This window comes from Barbus barbus (assembly GCF_936440315.1).
Source record: "Barbus barbus genome assembly, chromosome: 47".
Taxonomy (NCBI): Eukaryota; Metazoa; Chordata; class Actinopteri; order Cypriniformes; family Cyprinidae; genus Barbus; species Barbus barbus.
In genome coordinates, this window is record NC_136725.1 from 22,230,669 (window position 1) to 22,252,043 (window position 21,375).

General features: G+C 36.1%; 1 protein-coding gene across 2 annotated transcripts; it reads left to right on the forward strand.

The window, feature by feature from the left end:
* Window positions 1-1,213: 1,213 nt before the first annotated feature.
* LOC306866124 (N-alpha-acetyltransferase 25, NatB auxiliary subunit-like) lies at window positions 1,214-20,240 on the forward strand. 2 transcript variants are annotated; one of them, XM_079411149.1, is made up of 24 exons: window positions 1,214-1,366; window positions 4,311-4,396; window positions 5,225-5,363; window positions 5,540-5,658; window positions 6,617-6,691; window positions 6,791-6,898; window positions 6,978-7,056; window positions 10,181-10,292; window positions 10,433-10,522; window positions 10,737-10,909; window positions 10,996-11,108; window positions 13,817-14,024; window positions 14,515-14,604; window positions 14,696-14,876; window positions 15,911-16,010; window positions 16,111-16,262; window positions 16,352-16,477; window positions 16,554-16,797; window positions 17,651-17,780; window positions 18,052-18,117; window positions 18,371-18,468; window positions 18,556-18,669; window positions 18,783-18,929; window positions 19,755-20,240. In XM_079411149.1, the coding sequence occupies exons 1-24, from the start codon at window positions 1,228-1,230 to the stop codon at window positions 19,875-19,877; spliced, it is 3,012 nt and encodes a 1,003-aa protein (XP_079267275.1). In that variant the 5' UTR covers window positions 1,214-1,227; the 3' UTR covers window positions 19,878-20,240. The 2 variants fall into 2 exon arrangements, with proteins under 2 accessions (XP_079267275.1, XP_079267276.1); XM_079411150.1 differs by having other exon boundaries at window positions 18,556-18,666.
* The last annotated feature ends 1,135 nt before the right edge of the window (window positions 20,241-21,375 follow it).

The following is a 21,375-nucleotide window of genomic DNA, read 5'->3' on the forward strand; positions in this document are numbered from 1 at the left end:
ATCCACACCACTCCAGTCCATCAGTTAATGTGTTGTGAAGTGAAAAGCTGTGTGTTTGTAAGAAACAAATCCATCATTAAGACTGATTTAACTTTAACTTTAAGCTGTCACTTCTGGCCAAAATATGAGTCCACAATAACGCTTCCTCCATCTCCTGTTGTCCTCTCACATTAAAATCTCCACACGTTTGTTTAGAACTGCTTGGGCTTATCAGTTCGTGAACTGTTCATATTTCTCTCCTGATTCAGACAAGATGACTTTTACTGTAAAAAGCAATATTATGGATAGAGGTCTTTTGGCCAGAAAAAATGGTTTGAAGTTAAAAATGTTTTTACAAACATGCACTAGAGAGGTGTGGATTATTGTGATGTTTTTATCAGCTGTTTGGACTCTCATTCTGACGGCACCCATTGGTGAGCAAGTGATGTAATGCTACATTTCTCCAAATTTTTGGGGGTTTTGATGAAGAAACAAACTCAGCTACATCTTGGATGGTCTGAGGATGAGAAATTTTCAGAATAATTTTGGGTAAATTATTCCTTTAAAATCCAAAAACTCCCTGTTTTTATACATATTGCATATTTTTACTAAATACAGAAGGTACATCTTAATTGTGTGTTGTTTTATTTGGCCTACATACAAAAAGAAAAAAAAATTGTTTCTTTCATTTTACTGTGAAAAAATATAAATCAGTCTAAATATTATTTGGAAATTTGATTGTTATATAATTAAGTTAATTGTTAAATTTTCTACTCATATCACTGTACTGGTAGATTCATTATTAATTTATAACATTTATTTAGTCATTTATTTTCTTATTTTAATCAAAAATTTGTATTTATTGTTTTACTCAATATTTATTTAATTTTACTTTTAAAATGTTTATTTTAAATGATATTTAATCATTTTTTATTCTATTGTAATCTATATTTAAATAAAATATTTTATTTTTTTATTCTATTTTAAATTATTTATTTATTAACGTTTTTAAACTGTTTTTCAATAAACATTTCCACAGACCCCCTAAGGATACCGTTTTGGCGCCATGGGGTTCTCAGATGGACCCCAGTTAGAAAACCCCTGCTTAAACAATACCATAGTACTTCCTAATTTTATTTTATTTTATTTTTTATTTTTTACTAGAGCAAAAATATACGTCTTAAAATCTGATCGTACCATCGCACAATTACAGATGTGCCTTTTACAGTGACACCGAATGACACACACATGACTCCATGCTCCTGTTTAAAGTCTTTCCGGAGTGCTCGCTCTGCGCATGCGCACCAATTAATCCTGCTCTGCTCCATCATGGCGGCGCGGGGCCATGTGCAAGACCCCAACGACAGGAGACTGCGACCCATTTACGGTAAGATTCACATCACACGCCTGGGCTTATACAGACCTAGCGGGTCTGACTAGTGCTGTAGGACCGGCATGTGGGTTATTGAGTTTAGTAAAGGGCTGTAGGAGCTGTGGAGAGCCGGTGAGGCCTGTGGAGCTGAAGCCGCGGTGTCGGTTCGACTGCGGCGCCGGATGACAGTGCGTCCTTACGCGGTCACACTCTGACGTTTCAATCGGTAGAATAAATCCTGTTTATAGCCCGTCTAAACACTGATATACTGTTTAAATAGCCAAAGATCTGTGTTAATGTCATTTGATCAACCGGCTCATTACCTGTTTGAGATGTCAAAGAGATTAACAGACTCAATATGAGCCATTTGTTCTTTAATTTTTCGTATTTTCTATGGGTTGTTATGTGTATAGAGTCTCAGACAGATGCTTTACACGCTTAATAATTTATTAATGCTGGAATAACATGAATAGTTACATTATAGATGCATAAAGCTGAGCTTTGTGGCTAAATGATCTGAAGATAGACCTGCTTATTGTCTTCCAGAGATTAATTGTAAGCCTCTTTGTTTGTATCATTTTGAGCTATTGCGTTTTAATTTGGGAAATTTTCTCCAAAGCTGTGCAGAAATGCCCTATAAATGGCTTTAAATGCATGAACCCTTAAACTTTGTTGGTCTTAATGCATAGCCTTGTGGGACACCACTGACATTTGTGTTTTATCTGACAACATAGTATGCTAACTTACTGTATGTCTGACTGTATGTATATCCGTGCTTGTAGTAAATATTAATGCATTTGCATATTTTATGCTGCTTACATTGCAAACCGTTAAGTTATTAATTATTGATGTACAGAGTCGTATACTTGTACATTAGTTTTCCTTAATACACTTTAATGTGGAAAGACAATGAAACATTTAGCTTTGGTTTACGTTCATTTAATATTATATTTTTGTTTAACTCGTTTCTTTATTTTTTTCCTTGCAAAAAAGAAAGACAACAGATAGTTGAACTTGGTCAAGACTAAACAATTTGCATGTAGAAATGTAGTCCGTCTTACATTCACTTACACTTGCTAGGTAGCCTAAATGATAGGTAGATAAGAATGAAGATAGATTAATTAATTTACATTTCAGGCTATATTTGTTCTTATTTGCACAAAGATTAGTATTTCCAATGCATGTTGTAAGTAAAGGTACATGGTTATTGCATGATCTGCCTTATTGACTTAAAACAGTTAACCCATTGTATAAATATTTAAGCCACAACTTTTAATAAATATTATTTTCGATTATTAAATAAAATTATATTTAATTAAGTTAAATAATTTCTTAATAGCAACCAGGGCCAGAATTAATCATTGCAATTTTATAAACGGATTTTTAAATGTAATTCCAGGTTCTTAAGTTCAGACTGTGCAGATTTATGCATCAAATTGCATTGATTGAAACAGCAGATTTTATAATACTACGTTATTATTTAATGGAATAAATAAAATGTCAATGACTCGCTATTGTTCACTACACTAGAGATGCCACTTTGTGCATGTGAGGTTTATAACAATCAATAGATCACTGACCTTTATTCTGGTGCTTTGTCTTTGCCATCTTGTTGTGTGAAATCGATCTGTATTTGTGTGGAGGATTGATAAGAAATATTAGAGTTATCAGGAAAGATGCATTAACGGGCAGACACGCGTGGAAGTGTTCTCTTGTAGAAAGTCTACAGTCTGGCCTGGTTAAATTTGGTATCCAGCTGTCGTCAGACATGGTCCTGTGTTCTTTTAGCAGAGACTCATGGGAAGGGAAGGGAGGGGAGAGGGTTTCTACACTCCAAATTGCATCGAACAGCCGTTGAGAGAACGTTCTCACTGTCGGAGGTCTATGCGTGTGATGCAGTGCTGCGTTTCTCCAGCCGTCTAGTCCTGATCATCACCGATGCTCTTGTACCCTCACTTGTTGTTTAGTATGACTGGATGTACAAGTTGCACATAATGCCTATTTTGAAAGCGTCATATTTCTCATTTTTGTAGCATTTTCCCCACTTATAATGATACTCAAGGTTTCTTGCGGCGTTTAGTTTCTCATGACCATCTCTGTGTGGTAAAGAAGCTGATTCAAGGCGTAATGTAGTTAGTTTCTGTTATCATTTACATCACCCTCCAAAATTTGAGTTCAAGAAAAGGTTTGTAACTGCATGCATACTTTAATATTGGTCTAGTGCTGTTTGACTGGCGGATTAGTGGCATTGAGGTTTATCAGTATTAATTTACACTTTAATGATGGAAACACATGGTTATTCTCTTTGGTAATTGTTGAAGTGCATTTCATTATTATGGGTAATGAAAAGTTCATATTTTGGTTTTGGGAGTCCCCAACAACTGGTTGACATGCATGCAAGGTCAAAAAACACTTTCATTGTCTTATAATATGCATTTATTTTTACCTTATTTGCTCAACGACTCCCAAACGATAAATTTTTCCAAACCCCTCCTTTGCATCTGATTGGTCTCATTTCAATTTCATCATGCATGTAATGCCTGATTAAACAGCTGCAGTGCTGTTTTTTACAGCGTTACCGGGGAAACCGCTTCAAAAGTGACACCTAGTGGCAAAGAATGAATTTACATTTTCATTCATACCAACGCGAAAAGACGAAAAATGTGCGGCCAATATGCTAATATTTCATGTTGATGTCAACATGAAATGGCTTGGGATTCATTTTAAAAATGACTCATTTCAATGATTCAGAGTCGATTCTTTCTTTTGAGAGACAATAACTTTATACACGGTGCATTTTCAGATTTAAAACTTTTCAGGATGTTTTCATTCACTTAGAGCTGTGTTTTCACTGCATGAAAGGTCATTTTCCAAAATCCATAATAGGGGCACTTTAAAGATGTTAGTAACATCCACACCAGTGCTGTTTTGTTGTATTGAACATGTTTTTCTCTTCTAGATTACCTGGACAATGGCAATAACAAGATGGCAATCCAGCAGGCTGACAAACTGCTCAAGAAGCACAAAGATCTTCACTGCGCAAAGGTTTTTTTTGTTGTTGTTTTTTTACTCTAGAACTCCTGGACCAGCTCGTCATATTAATAACAAACACTTTGGGGTGGAAAAATGTCATTTTGGTTTTATTTTATGTTTCAGATACAGATTGTGATTTTAAAATGCATTTCTTTTCTTTTCTTTTTGTTTTGTTTTTTATTTTTTGCCAGCTGCAGGTTTGTTGTGCTTCTTTGTAGAGCTGGGGCCTGTTTCATAAAACAAGTTTACCAAATAAGCCAGGCTTATTGCAGTTAATCTGATATATATTAATATGACCATAAAATAATAAAATGCTTACTACAATAATACTGTATTATTATTATTATTATTGTAAAATTTATTAAAGTAAAATATAAAAAATACATCTGTAAAAAATATTTAAGAAAAATATGATAATTTGACAGTACAACTGAAATTGCAGTACTTACAACTGTCATAAATTCTTCATGTTCATGCATTAAACCATCAAGTTTTATTTTGGCAGAAAAACAAAGTTAAATCTTATGTTTGAAACATGCATAATTGCACTAAGCCATATTGCGATTTAGATTTGATTTGGATTATTCATGCAGTCCCACCAAACACAGTTTCCAGTTTCATTTTGGTCAGCTCAGGCTGTGATTGGTTCGCTCAAGCTAATAGTCACAAAGAATTAGCAGAATTGATGGATTCACGTCTTACTTCACATGATGCTGTGGACAGTGGTCAACACAAAAGGCTGTTTTGTTTAAGAAAGAAAAAACATAATGAATTTGACCACCTCGATCAGTGAATTAGCTCCAGATAACATTTGTTGTGTGCTTTGCTCTTGTTTGGTAGGTCTTGAAGGCGATCGGTCTGCAGCGCACCGGCAAACAGGATGAAGCCTTCACGCTGGCGCAGGAAGTGGCCGTTCTCGAGCCCACAGATGACAACTCTTTGCAAGCACTGACCATCCTCTACAGAGAAATGCACCGGCGTGAGTGTTGAAAGCACAGACACAGAACCTCATCCTAACAAACTATGAATTACATTTTTCTGTCATCACTGGAACCGAAATGCCATTCAGAGTATGTGTGGTTTTAATATACAAATTGACATGGACCACAAACCCAAAAACTCAAATTTTGTGAATTTTTCTCTTTATTTCTGTAGCCGAGTTGGTGACCAAGCTTTATGAAGCTGCAGTCCGGAAAGTTCCAACGAGTGAGGAGTATCACTCTCACCTATTCATGGCCTACGCCCGGGTCGGCGAGTACAAGAAAATGCAACAGGTTTTGTTTGTGTCCTTTGATTTGATTTTTCTGATAAAAATTGTGATTTAAAATTTATTTAAAAAAAAGCTCCAGGTTTGCTGTGGTTGTTTTGTAGGGCTGCAAAATTCAGCAAATTATCATTGTTATTATTGTTGTTTATTATTATTATTATTAAAACATTTAACAAAATAAGAATAAGAAATATTACTACTAATTCACTTTAAAATAAAAAAATATAATATTAAAAAGTGTTAATAATAATAATATTTTCCAGTACTAATATTTATGGATGTCTTAATTTCTGCATTTTCAAACATTAAAGAATTGAACTTGTATTTTGGAGGAAAACCACAGGGAGCCATTATTATTTAAAATATTATTTTTTAAATTGCTAAATTATTTAGCAAAATAAGAAATAGTAATATTTATTATTCACTGTAAAAAAAAAGTCTAGAATTTAAAATGTTATGTAATATTTTATTTTCCTGTACTAATTTTTATGGCTTTAATAGTTTGGGCATTTTCAAACATTCAGTGATTGAATTTATTATTTTTGTGGGAAAGTGCAGGGAGCCATTATTATTATTACAAAAATATTAAACAAAATAAATAATATCCACTCTAAAGTATAATTATATATCTAGTATTTATGGAAAAAAATATATATTTTTTTAAGTTGAAGTATTAATATTTTTTTGTTTTCTTCATTTCTGCATTTGCAAATGTTAAACCATCTGGCTTTTATTTTGCTGGTAAACCACAGGCCCTTAAAGCTTCTCTTTTTGTTGCCAACAGCCATTTCAATTTGCATTTCAATTTTAGGAAGTTGGTTGTTCCCAAATGCACATCATAAGCGACCCAAATTTTGAGATTTGATAATTGCATTAGGCCATATACAGATTGTAGTTTTAATAGGGCTGCATAGTTAATCATGAATCTCTAAAACATATGTTTTGTCTTTCCACACTTCTGACAGGCTGGAATGGCGCTGTATAAAATTGTCCCCAAAAACCCATATTACTTCTGGTCAGTTATGAGCTTGGTGATGCAGGTACGGGGATGTTTTCTCACTTACATAAACAATGCATATCAGAGATGAATCCATGCAGAACAAAATAAATCAACATCAACAATGCAATATGTGTTTCAGGCCATCTCAGCACAAGACGAGAAGCTCTCTCAGACCATGTTCCTGCCGCTGGCTGAGCGTATGGTGGAAAAAATGGTAAAGGAGGAGAAAATAGAAGCAGAAGCTGAGGTAGGATTTTGGTATCAATAATCTGTTTCTGATTTCAGCCGTTTGAAGTTTATGATGCATTTTCCATCGGCTGTTCCAGGTCCAGCTATACTTCATGATCTTGGAGCGTTTGGGGAAATATGTGGAGGCGCTGGAGGTAGTTCAGGGGCCACTTGGAGGTGAGGAAAAAAAACAATGTGTGTTCTTGAAAGGAATATTCTGGATTATTTCCAGTTGAATGTCTTTGTGTTGCATGTGTGGCGTGCTGCCAGTTACCAGAGATGAGAAGCAGGTAAAAAAGAACAGCAATTACCAACTCCTGGGGATTTGTCTCCATATAAAGAGCGTGATATTATGAAAGCTTGTGTCCAACACAGGATCAAAATAAAAATGTGTATGACTTTTTCTCACAATTCTGACTTGTTTTTGAATTGCAAAATATGAAATCAGATTAGTGTGATATAAACTGAAAATAAATCGACAGATAAAAAGTCACGTTACCTTTTTTATTTGATACATAAACTCTGCAAAAACTTTGCAAGCAAAAAAAAGTCAATTCTAAACTTATATTTAGCAGTTCTCAGAAAAAAGTCAGAATTGTAAGATATTACGATATTTAAATTTTTTGTTCCATGGCAGAAAGGGGTGCTTGAAATATAACAGTGTTTTCAAGGTTTGAAAAGCGCTTGGATTTTGGATAAAGGGCTTGAAAATGCAGTTGCATTGGTTTCATAATTCGCTTTCTTACGGAATACTTTTTTTTGTTTTTCGGGGTTTTTTTGGAGGGGAGGGGGTTTGTTTTTTTACATAAAATAAGCTACAGCTCTGCTCGAGTCTGCGCGTGTGGCTGTAGTGTGATCTGTCTGTCTTTATTGACGCGCGCCCTCTGTTGGAACAGAGCAGGAGATAAAAACAAGTCGGGAGGTTGACGCTTCTGTGAACGACAAATACAAATTATGGTTAAAATAATGTAAAGTCTCCTGTAAATTCCGTTTTTTTTTTTTTTCACGGGAGAGTCTGCGATTTCAAGTCATGTAAAAGGTAAGCAAAAATTCCCATGCTCAGATAAACTAAATATGTTAAGACTGTCACGATTAAAGTGAAATAATAAAATAAAAATTTCAAAGTCAAAATGCAGCATGGGTATTATATTAATTTATCTCTGAAGTGAAGCGATTGCCTTTAAAGTAGTTTCAATTGCATTTTCGTTTAATCTCACCGACGTATAATGTCTGATAATGTAGCGTTTGAGCACAGCACTGCTTTGTGTACAGCCATTACCGGGGAAACTCGCCACCTAGTGGCAGACAGAACCTCATATTTTAGCCTTTGAACTATTTTTAAAGGGGTCATCGGATGCCCATTTTGCACAAGTTGATATGATTCTTAATGAAAAGTCTATAACATACTTTGGTTAAAATTTCTCAGTGGTAGTGTAAAAAACCTTTTTAAACCTGTCAAAATCAGCTCTGTTTTTAGCAAGCCATTATAGTCCATGTCTCTTTAAATGCTAATGAGCTCTGCTGACCCCGCCCCTCTCGTCTGTGGGGTGACTAGCAGTACTGTTTACTTTAGCTGTAAAACTGGCTAACTAGTACATTATTAAGAAAGGCGATTTGCAAAGATTCATAAAAACCCTTATACTCACTTCTGTAGGTGAGGCTGGATCACGAATGATTCACCGCGAACATAGACGCATTTAGGCAGATTGGGGATCGCCGCATTCCCTTCAAAGCGAAAGTAACGTTAATCCTCTGCGACCTCAGATGTAGGGACGACAGTTATATTCATTATTACATCCAACATAAAAAAAATCCTCAGTCGCTTAATCGGAGACATTCTTGTTTTCCCCTGCACCGGAGTTGACACGATGGCGGTCGGACTGTTTACAGCTCACTCAGGGCGGGTCTAAGGTAAGACGGTCGTGGGAGCGGTCTGTGCAGAACTACGTCATTCTGACAGGAATCTCAGAACAGCCTAGAAATAGGGAAAATAGGGATTTAAAAAAACCACTGGGTGGATTTTTATCATTATAGGATGAATGTGTACACACACTTCCAACACATTTATGTTCAAACAACTTGAAAAATTAATTTAGCATCTGATGACCCTTTAAGAAATAAAGGAAAGGTTTGAGTCAAAATGTAAAGAATTTTAATTTAAAGCACACAAGACATATTGCTGTTTAAATGTTTTAGATTTTTGAAGGCACAAGCTTTCTGTTCTGAACAAAAAGAGCAGGTGGGCTTATTGAAAATGCAAATTCATCCTCTGCCATCAAAGCCGCTGAAAAACAAAATAATTCTTTGTACTTCTGACTCATCCCTTTTCTTTATTTCTTAAAAATATTTTCAAGGCTGAAATGTGAAGTTTGTAATTTAATACAACTCTATTTGTGAAAATCTTTCTTTGAACTGCAAATAATTTTTTTTTTTTTTGATGGTTTAATGTATTACTATAAACATTGCCCTACCCCGCTCATACAGTATTTATTTGATTAGCACAATAACATCTGATTTAAAGTGGAAAAACTCAAGTGTGCGTGTAAACATTTAGTTTATAGTGCTGGAAAATCTTGAAAATGCACCTTGAAAAGTGCTTGAATTTGAATTTGGATAAGGTGTAAGAACCCTGAAACAAGTTTCTATAGCTTATAGTTCACATCTTTTTTTTGGTAAAAGTAACCTGCGGTCAAATAACCGAATATACATTACCATTCATAAATTTGTGGTCAATCTTTTTTTTGCAAGACAGTAATATTTTAATCAGCAGGGACATATTAAATTGATCAGATGTGACAGTAAAGACATTTATAACGTTACAAAAGATTTGTTTCAAATAAATGCGGTTCTTTTGAACTTTCTGTTCAAAGAATCCTGCAAAAATGTATCACAGTTTCCACTAAAATATTAATGTTCTCAGCATTCATAAAAATAAATGTTTCATGAGCAGCGAATCAGAGCATTAGAATGATTTCTGAAGGATCATGTGACACTGAACAGTGAACACTGGAGTAATGATGCTAAAAATTCAGCTTTGCATCACCACATCTGTTTTAAAATATATTAATATGCGAAAGTTATTTTAAATTGTAATATTTAATTATTTTTACTGTATTTCTAATCAAATAAATGCAGCTTTGATGAGCATAAGAGATTTCTTTTCAAAACATTATAAATTCTATGTGCTTCTACCATTGAAGTTGCATTTGATGTTTGTATCGCAAAGAATGTGCAACCATTTGATTTTTTTTGTCTATCTATTTGATGTCTCTTAGTCATTTTGCCTGATTTTCTCCCTCAGAGAAGCTGACCAGTGAACTGCAGAGCCGTGAGAACAAATGTATGATGCTGTATCGCCGTCTGGAGCGCTGGGCCGAGTGCAACGCGCTGTCCTCCAAGCTGCTCCTGAAAAAGTGAGTCCACTACCGATACGTTTTCTATCTGATTCTTGAACGGATTTAACATAAGTAGCCATTTTGGAGCGTAATCGTTCCATTTGAGCAATGCATTTTCAGTACTTAAGATGTTAATCATTTTTTGTTTCTCTCTGCAGCCCTGACGACTGGCAGTTCTACTTATTGTACTTTGACTCTTTGTTCCAACTTATTGATCAGAGCTGGGCACCTCCGCAAGAAGGAGCTCAGTAAGTAGAAAATTCACAATACTTAACTAGGAAAGAGTTTGTCACACATGAGATGGAAAGTCAGGTGCACTGCGTTGTATACTGGCTGTAGGTGATTGGATATTCCATGCATACTGAGCACAGTTTCCATACTAAAAAGTATGGAAAATCCATTCTGAACACATTTCTGTCTCTCAGTATCATGCATGCTGTGTTGTTTCTCTCACTACTGCAGTTCTGCAGAAGGGGAGGTGCATGCCTCCACAGCCCAGGCCATCAGCTTCATGGAGGACCGAGTAACCACAGAAGAAGCGAAGGAGTCCAAGCATCTGAGAGGGCCATACCTGGCCTGTCTGGAGCTCATCAGACGGCTCCGAGAGCGCAGCTGTCCTGAAGCACAGCAGCTAGGTACACAATTGGTTGGGACTCTTTCAACACAACACAGGCTGCATGTTTGCTGTATGTTTCTGACATGTTTTCCCACCATGATGCAGGTGAACCTCTTGAGCTCATGTTCCAGTTCTTTGTAAAGTTTGGAGACAAGCCATGTTGCATCACCGACCTGAAGATCTTTCTGGATCTTCTCACACCTGACCAACATGTGCAGGTAATCACGATGAGAAGCAAGATCAGTGCATCACTTGCACCGAATAAGAAAATCAATTTTATACATATGTGTGTATGTATACAGTTGCAAGGAAAAAGTGAACCATTGTCGATTTTATGCATAAATTGGTCATGAAATTTGATTTTCTCCAAAGTCATATATATCAACAAACACAATATTTCTAAGCTGATGAAACGCAAACAATCATCATCTTTTATGTCTTTGAGCACACTCATTAAACATACAAAGTGGTGGTGGAAAAAGTAAGTCAAACACTAGGCTTTTGGTGTCACTAAATGCTAGTTGGAGTCAGATGTTAGCAAACCAGGAGTCCAATCAATGAAACAAGAAAAAAGGTGTGGTTTAGAGCTAAATTGACATAAACACTCAAACATTGTCAGTGTGCTATTCACTAGCACCATTAGCTAATGTGAGCCATGCCCCACAAAAAAAAAGAGATCTCAGAAGATCTATGGAAACCTATGTAGCTGGAAAGGTTTACAGCGTCAGTCCACAGTTAGACAAATTGTCTATAAATGGAGACGATATGGTACTGTGGCTACTCTCCATAAAATTGGGTGCCCAGCCAAGATCTCTCCAAAGGCACAATGCAGAATGTTCAATTAGGTGAAAAACAACCCTAGAGTAACATCTGAAGACTTGAAGGATTCATTGAAGCTGATTAACTATACATAAAACATTGAACAGGCTTGGAAGGATACCACGAAGGAAGCCATTGCTCTCCAAACAAAACATTGCAGCACGCCTAAAATTTACCAAAGACCACCTTGACATTCCACAACACTACTGGGAAAATGCCTTGTGGACAAATAGAATTGTTTGGGGAGAACATGCAGCACTATATATGGCATAAAAAGAAAACAGCGTACCAACAGAGACCTTTTGGAGTGGCCTCAACCCACTAGAGATGCTGTGGAATGACCTCGAGAGTGAGTGAGCTGAAGCAGTTCTGTAAGGAAGAATGGTCCAAATTCTTCAATAAATTACTCCGGGATGTTGTGCAGGTCTAATACAAAGCTATAGGAAGCGCTTGCTTGAGGTTATTGCTGCAAAAGTTGGTTCAAACAGTTATTTAACTTACTTTTTCCAATTTGTGTGTTTGAGTGTGCTCGACCAGATCCGCTTAGAAATATTGTTTGTTGATATTTGTGACTTTGGAGAAAATCAAATGTAATTTTGTAACCAAATTCTTACCGCAAATGAGAAAATTGACATTGGTTCACTTTTTCTTGCAACTGTATTGCTTATCCACTAAAGAAAGAGAAAGAAAATAGATTTTATACGCGACTATACAGTTAAAAGTGAACCAAACGGCATGTCATTTAAACAACAATTCCGATATTATCGTAGACGTTCCTGGAGCGTATTTTTGGACCACATCCACATCCAGTGTGAATTAGGGATGTCAGATAAAAAGTTGAATTTGATTATTTGTCCCATTCCAAATAAAAATCCACATTCGAATGCAAAAAACATTGCATTTGAATTTTAGTTGTGCGTCAGGCAGTCTTATCAGTGGCACACGAAATGCGATGACGATGTAAGTGTCATTGCATTTTAATGCTTTTGTTAGCCTATCCAGTTGAACCCGCTAGATGCAGCGCTGCTCATTCAGAATATTGCGGAAAAAGAGAACATCCATGTGGAGAAGATCTACGGCAAAACTGAAACCAAGCCATTCACACAGAATGCATATTTATCACATTTCTATAGGGACATCTATAGAAGAGAGCCGTGTGTTTAGAAAACCATGTAAAATTAAAAAACGTCTTGAGACTTTATGGCGGTTTTTCCCTATCCCACTTCGTGTTTTTAAATGAAAAAAGTACTCTTTGTGATTAGTTTTTGGTCCTTTGTAATAAACTATACATTCATACATGATGCTGTTTTGTTTCTAATTGTTTAAGCAACTTAAATATATTTGGTTTATAATCATTATTTTAAACGTTATGCACTTTTCAAAGATAGACATGTTATTTTATTACTTTGAATAAACGTGCATTTGGAATATTTTTGCTCTGCGCCCTCTTGTGGCCTCAGGAGAAAAGCCTCTAACTGAAATTATGCCTATTAAGTAAGTGAAGTGACATTCAGCCCAGTATGGTGACCCATACTCGGAATTCGTGCTCTGCATTTAACTCATCCAACGTGCACACACACAGCAGTGAACACACACACACCGTGAACACACACCCGGAGCAGTGGGCAGCCATTTATGCTGCGGCGCCCGGGGAGCAGTTGGGGGTTCGGTGCCTTGTTCAAGGGCACCTCAGTCGTGGTATTGAGGGTGGAGAGAGCGCTGGACATTCACTCCCCCCACCTACAATTCCTGCCGGCCGGAGACTCGAACCCGCAACCTTTGGATCACAAGTCCGACTCTCTAACCATTAGGCCACGACTTCCCCTTATTAAAGTTGAATATAGTTTGCATATTGATAATATTTAAGTACAAAATTTGAATTTAGTTTTGCAGCCATTTTGACAGCCCTAGTGTGAATTCTCCAACATGTTAGCATGGGCACGGAAGAAATATGCACCGCATATGCAGGTGAATCAGGCATAAGATGACCTACGTAGGTCTGGGATGGGGCGCGATGGGTGTGTTAATAATTGAACTTTTTTTTTTTTTTCTCCATAATTGAAATAACGTGTTAAATATATACCAACTTTCTTTGCGACTGTCTCAGTTCATCAACAGGCTAATGGAGGCCGTGCCGCTGGGCGCTCCGGGAGAGGATGGTGTTGCTCTTCCAGGAGACACGCGGGCTCTGCAGAGACATCTGTGTGTGACCCAGCTGAGCCGCAGTCTGGGTCAGCAGCACGCGCTCAACACCGAGGGCAAACTGGGCCTCATCAGAGAACTGAAGGCACATTACCGGCATGGCTTACAGTTCGGTAAGCAGATGACTAGGCAGGTTGAACTCATGAATTTTTCCTTTTTATGAATGATAATACTAGTGCTGTCAAATGATTAACCGCGATTGATCACATCTAAAATAAAAAGGTTTTGTTTACATAAAATATGCGTGTACTGTGTATATTTATAAATATTTATAAATACATACACGTGCATGTATATATTTAAGAAAAATGTTTTGTTCATGTTAAATATTTATATATAATGTAAGTTGTATGAATATATACATGTAAATATTTTCTAAATTTATACTGTGTGTGTTTATATACACAGTACACACACATTATGCAAGCAAAAATTTTTATATCGGATGCAATTAATCGTATGACAGCACTAGATAATATCAGTGTCTAATATTTATTTCGCTTTCTATCAGACTTTGTACATTTATTTCTATTTAATGTTTTATTTGGCCGATAATGTTCAGTAGCAGCAGTCTTACCATTTCCCATTTTCTTTCTGTTCTAGGGAAGTCCTGTTTAAAAACAGAGCTACAGTTCTCAGATTTGTACTGTCTCATGGCGGCTCATGTATATATTGACCTGTGGATGGAGACAGGTGGGTCTGCTCCTCATTTTTCCAGTCAGCTTGATTGAAAGCGTTCATGTTTTCTTGTTATTGATGAACGAGTGCTGTGTCTGTGTTGTAGGTGATCTGAACATGTTGTGGCAGGGTCTGGGGCTGTTAGAGGAAGGTCTCTCCCACAGTTCCTCCAACGCTCAGTTCAAACTGCTGCTTTTGCTTCTGTACTGCCGACTGGGGGCTTTTGAGCCGGTGGTAGATCTTTATTCCAGTCTGGACGCCAAACACGTCCAGCATGACACCATAGGGTAAGAACGTATATATATTTTTTAATATGTTAAAGGTAACATTGGATATATGTTCATTAATGCACCTTATTCTAAATTTGAAAGATCTTTTTTAATTATTAGCGAGATTATTTGCATACATTAAATATTGTACTACTTTATATTGGAAAACCAATAATACCATTGAAAATAGACACTCTTCCATTCACATTTGTGCACATTAAAACCAAGTAAACCATGTAAAAATAAATATCCAATAACTTCACCTGGTTTCTGCGGTAACCATGATGTAAGTGAAGAACAGTGTTATATTAGTATTATTTATATACAGTGTTCTCTTTATATTTTGTACTACCTTTTATTTTATATACATATTTTCATATTTATATATTTAAGTTGTAGTGTGATGTGCTTTTTTTATTTACATTTTAGCTTTAGTTTATTTTTATTTTAGTTTTAGTAATTTTAGTACTTAAATCTATTTTATTTCAGTTAGTTGCAGAGGCAACATTTCTCATTTTCATTTGTTTTCTTTTTGTTTTTAATGTAATTTCTATATTTATATTTAACCAAAGCTATTTTTAATGCACCCTTTTCACAGACTAATGGTGCATTTCCACATTTATCAAAATATACATTTTATATGTGCATATGTTATGTATAATATTTAGATTTTTTGTTTCATATTTTCAGTTTTGAATTAACAGAAGCTATTTAGTTATTTAGCAGACGGTTTTATCCAATGGAAGCAATTAAAATCAACAAGAACAATGATATGCAAGTGCTATGACAAGTCTCAGTTAGCTTAACGTAGTGCACGTACCAAGGTTTTTTTAAAATTATATAATAAAAAGAAAACAGACAGAATAGAGCAAGCTAGTGCACAAGCTATTTTAATAGTTTCAGTGAACAATAACACTGGTGAAGAAAAATCATTTTTTTTATTATTATATATTTTTTGTATAACCTCACAATAAATTAATAAAAGTTGATTGCCTTGTACCAATTCAAAGTACAAAATATAACAATGATCTCTTGGTTTTGTCTTTGTCCAGGTATTTGTTGACCCGCTATGCAGAGTCTTTGGGCCAGTTTGCTGCTGCTTCCCAATCTTGTAACTTCTCCCTCAGGTTTTTTCACTCAAACCAGAAAGATGTACGTTATCATTCTGATTAAGGACACTTTATGTACAGAATCTCTCAAAGATGACCATTCTGTCATCATTTACTCATTCTTAAGTTGCTTGTTCCTGCAGACCTCAGAATACATTATTCAAGCATATAAGTACGGTGCTTTTGAGAAAATCCCTGAGTTCATCGGCTTCAGGAACCGACTCAATCACTCGCTGCACTTTGCCCAGGTGCGCACGGAGAGGATGCTGCTGGACCTCTTCCTGGAAGCCGACATGTTAGTCGCTTTATCTTTACCTGTCGTATTTTCTGCGTTTTAGAAGTCAAAAAGTGATTTTGTTGATTTGTTGTCTTTTCATTGCACAGATCATCTCCTCTAGAGGAGAGCGTAAAATCAATGTCTCTGTGTCCGGAAGAGGACGACATCCCATGGGACAGCTTAAGGGACAACCGCGACCTGACTGTGCTCGTCGGCTGGAACCCTAAGGACCGGTACGACGAGACCCTCCTCCTGAACTATCACTCGTTTTAAGCATTGGTTTGTTCTAATAATGATCACAAACCGCAGGGAGCTGAACGAGGAGCACAAGCAGCGCTCTCTAGAAGACGAGACCCTGTGGCTGAGGTTGCGGTCGCTCACACTGCGTCTGATTGGCTGCATCTCTGCGCTCACTCACCCACCGGCACCACGTAACTCTGAGAAGACGACTGAAAATGGAGTGGCAGCCAAACCGTCTTCTCTACAGTCGCTGCTCTCACAGCTAGAAAACACGCTAAACCAGGCCACACAGTTCACGGAAAAACAGCAGCAGGTCAGAACCGTTACAGACCGTTTAGCAAATGCTGTGCGTGTGTGGTTTTTTTTTCTCCATTGGTCCACATAACTGTATATGCATCATGTAAGTTTTATGATGACATATTACTTGCATACATGCAATTTTAATAACTAATCATTTTAAATGAAAATAAATACTATCCCATACAAATTTGTACACATTAAAACCAAATAAAGTATTTAATAATAAATAGCCATAGCCAGTACCTTCACCTGGTTTTGTTTCTGTTGTAACCAAGATGTGGGTGAAGAACATTATTTTAGTATTATACTACTATAGTATGTATTAATATTTTGAATTAGCTTTATGTATTTTTCATTTTAGTTTAACTTGTAGTTATTTTGTGATGTGCTTTTTTTCATATTTCTTTTCTAATTTCTTTTAGTCATTTTAGTACTTAATTTATTAAGGTTATTATTTCTCATTTAAGTTTTTCCATCTAATATTAGTTGGTTTTAGTAATTTTGTGATTTTGACATTTTCATTAGGGGTTTTTCTTTTCCATTGAGCTTTATTCTATTCACTTTTAGTTTTAATGCAAGTAACTTTAATACTTGGATTAGTTTTATTTGAGTTAGTTGCCAAGGCAACATTTTAATTTATTTTGATTAACAAAAGTGATTCTTAATAGTTTGTTACAATAAATGATTTTTTTATTATTTTTTTTACAATGTTAAACGCTAAACTTCAATTTAAAAAAAAAAAAAAACCATTACCTTGTGTATAGTTGAAAAGTTTTTTTAAAGTTGTACACAGTTTTCAGAACATATATTGGATATAAAGAAGGGAGTTAAGTTGATTGATTGTGCCTGTATGTTGTGGTTCACAGCATCAGTACCCGTTTCTGGGGCCTGTGCCGTCTCGTCTGGCCCAGGCTCTGTCCAGCGGTTGCTGTCAGTGTCAGCTCTCCTCCCTACAGCTCCCCCTGCACCTCCAGGAGCTCGAGACCGCCGGCCTGGGTTCGTTACTTCACACCTCATGATGTACATCGCCATCTGTTTAGCAATCCTGTTTGATTTATATTAGCATGTTTATTTTTCTGGCCTGAAAAAAAGAAATAAGATCCTACTCAAAAAAAATCGTATTGTATTATAAATCATATATTTTTTTATAAATCATACTAAGTAAATTAGACAATTTATTGTATATTACAATATTTTATTAGATTTTTTAATCCTTCAATTTGACTTATGATTGTTACATCAATAATTTTATCTCTTGTATTTTCAGATGAATCAACAGAGCTTCAAACACAAATATCTAATCTTTTCAAGTCTTTAGCCGTACAACTTCAAGGTATGTTTGTACATTTAATTTGTTACATTATATCCCAAGTTTATTAGATGATGTAAATCAATATTGGTTATTTTCTTTCAGTCAAATGAAATAATTGCCTGTGTTTCTGACATAAATGTTCTGCTGATGTGAGCAGGAAAATAATAAAGAATAGTAATAATAATTCAGCCCACTTTCAGTATCCAATCAAATCCTGATGAAAATAATTCACATTTCAGATGGCTTCATTTTGACTCTTTTCCTACTTTTCCAGATATGTTGGAAAAATGTAAAGGTGACCTATTAGAAGTTAAAGACGGTCAAAGCAAGACTCAACACTTTCTACTGGAGAATCTAGTCTACTTTGTTGAAGTGAGTCTCTCTCTATCACCGAATTTAAGAGAATACATGATACTGTTGAGAAAATAAAAAGAATTCATTTTTAACTGTTGGTCGCAGACCGTTTGTATCGTCCTATGGGTGTCTAATTACTGTGGAAGCGTCCTCCGGCCCTTAAAGTCCAGTTTACAGAAGAAGAAGAAAAAGAAAAAAGAAGCCAGCACTGTAACGGTAGTAAGGCTCTGATCTCTGTTGAACCTCTCTCCCGAGTCAATATTTACGCAGTGTAGGGTTGGAGGGAATGTGGGTCAATCTTGTTTATGTGCTGATTTGTGTCTCCCACACAGCCGCCGGTGCTCTCAGCCTATCAGGAGTTCAGCGGCAGCTTGCAGAGTCTCCTCAACCAGGCGCTGGAGCACATCAAGAGCCAGGAGATCAGCCTGACGGCGCTGAAGCTGGAAGCCCTCAGTCTGGAGGGACAAACCCAGTCTGAGGTGCTTTTGATTAGCAGCATCAAGTTTGGTTATGTTATAGTATTCATTTTTACTTTGAATTAGCTTTTGTTTTAATTTTTCATTTAAATTTTGTCATTTTTGTGCTTTTTTCAGTTTTTATGTGTATATTTCTATTTAGCGTTAATTTGTATTTTATTTCAGTTTTAGTAATCTTAGTTCTTAAATTTTAGTACTTTAATTTCAGTCAGTCTTCAATAGCCAACGTTTATCATTTAAAAATATTTTTAAAGAAAAAGCTAAGGATATTTATAGAAGAGAAATTAATATTCCCAAAAATGTAATGGCATTCTTAAGAATCTTAAAAATAATTTCATCACTTAAAAATCATTTAATGAATTGTTTCAAGTTAATTGTTTAATTGTAATTATGATCTAAATGACTATGTAATTTTTAAATATAATTGTTTAATTTTAATAAAAAATAGTCTAAGCTTAATTATTTTAAGGAAAAAATTTAAGAATGTTTTGCATTCCCAAAAAACTCTTCTTAAGACTGTTACAAGCTTTCAGTCGTCTTAAAATAGTTTTATTTAAAAACAATTATTTAATGAATTTATTAGGTTATTTCATATTAATTGTAATGCTAATATAGTTTTTTATTAAGTTTTGTTTTTATATATTTTTTTCAAATTACTTGGGAATTTTCCCAGGCTTCTAAAATTTCTTATAAATTGTGTAAAGCTAGCTAAATGCGTGTGTGTGTGTGTGTGCGTGTGTCTGTCTGTGCAATCTGAGGTTGAAACTAGGTCATGATGCTTCAGAGAATGCATTTCTCATTTTTGACCTGTTTTGTTGCTTCATTCAGGAGGAAGGGACGTTCGCGAAGACGGCCATGGATAAGGTGCAGAGCAGCTACCTGCGTTCGCTGCAGGAGATCGGGGAACTGTTGAAGAAGAGAGCGGACACATTCAAATCCCTCAAAATCTGAGTGCTCCATCGATTTGGTCCCCGACCCGCACGGCTCCACGCGACGCGTCCTCGGCCCCTAACGCATCCTCCCGTCTCAGTCTGTGAACTCAGCTGGTCTCGTCTCCTATTTATCCATCTCATTACTCCCGTACAGACACAGGCACACTGTAAAGTTCAACAACGGCTTCAGCACAAACCTCTACGGTGCTCTGTGCAGCACTTTTAAGTGGAAACGTAAACTTCATATCCCTAGCAAAACTACATAGGCAAATGAAAATAAGCAATTTTAGAAGTACTGCTATAAATTATTGTACATAGTGTGAAGATGAATATCAACGAGAACTCCTTGGCGAATTAAAGTGACCTGCTTTGTCCTTTTGTCGATGTCTTGCGTTATTGTCTATCTCACTTCCCAGCCGTAAACCATCGCGATAGAAGGTTCGTTTTCAGATGACACTCCAAAGCAAAACGGGCCCTAACGGTGCCACTCCGTATCGCAGGTAGCCAACTTCCAGACTGACGCACTCTGCGACGCGTTTACGTAGACGTTCGCGATGCACAACCAGCCAAGAGCTACGCGTCGTCCCGAGGAGATTTTGCGCAAACGTTCGACAGGGTGGCGCGAGTATCCAGATGCTTCGGGTGCTTCTATTGCGATATTCGTTTGTATATTACAAATGACTTTACTTGAGCCACAAGCGTACGAAATGTAGCTTTCCCGACTGTTTGTTTGGAATTGCCACCGTGTGAAAACAAATAGCATTTAGTGCAACTTGAGGTTTGGGGAAGTTTGTGTTTGTTTGTTTGTTATCCCTTGATTGATGGTTAAAGACGTTTATTCAATCATGTTTGGAGTTAATTTTATGATTAATTGAATCCATTGGTTGGGGCGCGTTTTTTACTTTGAAAAACTGTCGATTGCACTAATGATGTCCCTTAAATGATGAGGTTTTATTATTGTTGCATACCAAAAATATCTAAATTAGCCTTGCGTTAAAGGGTTAGTTCACCCCAAAATGAAAAACCTGTCACTTAACGCACTCATGTCATTCCAAACTGTCATCTTCAGAGCACAAATAATATTATTAATGGATTCTGACAGACTTCTGTCCCTCCATTGAAAGTCTTTCACCCAAAAACACTGAGTTAAAACATTCATAAAGAGATTTAAAAACATCATATGAATCGAGCAGTGTAATCCAAGTCTTCTGAACAGACACAATCATTTTATGTGACTAACAGATTTAATTTATGCTTTTATTCACTTGCAAGCATTGATCGATGAACATAAACAGAAGCTAGTACTTGCTTGACGCGCGAGAACGAATCTGGTTTCTCTCGTGCGCTTCAAGCAAGCATACTCCAGTCTTCCTTATCATAAATAAACATGGTTTTCCAATGAATGTGAATAAAAGTCTACAATAAATGTGTTTATCTTCAAAAGACTTGGTAAAAATTCTTATCAAATTGTATGGATTTATTTGGGTGAACAGACTTTCAAGGATGGGCGGAAACAT

Bases quoted from the DNA above. Each gene is read 5' to 3' on its own strand.
- LOC306866124 (XM_079411149.1), top strand. From the start codon at position 1,228: ATGACTCCATGCTCCTGTTTAAAGTCTTTCCGGAGTGCTCGCTCTGCG. The intron at 10,910-10,995 runs GTACACAATTGG...ACCATGATGCAG, and splicing joins TCCTGAAGCACAGCAGCTAG to GTGAACCTCTTGAGCTCATG. The intron at 11,109-13,816 runs GTAATCACGATG...CGACTGTCTCAG, and splicing joins CACCTGACCAACATGTGCAG to TTCATCAACAGGCTAATGGA.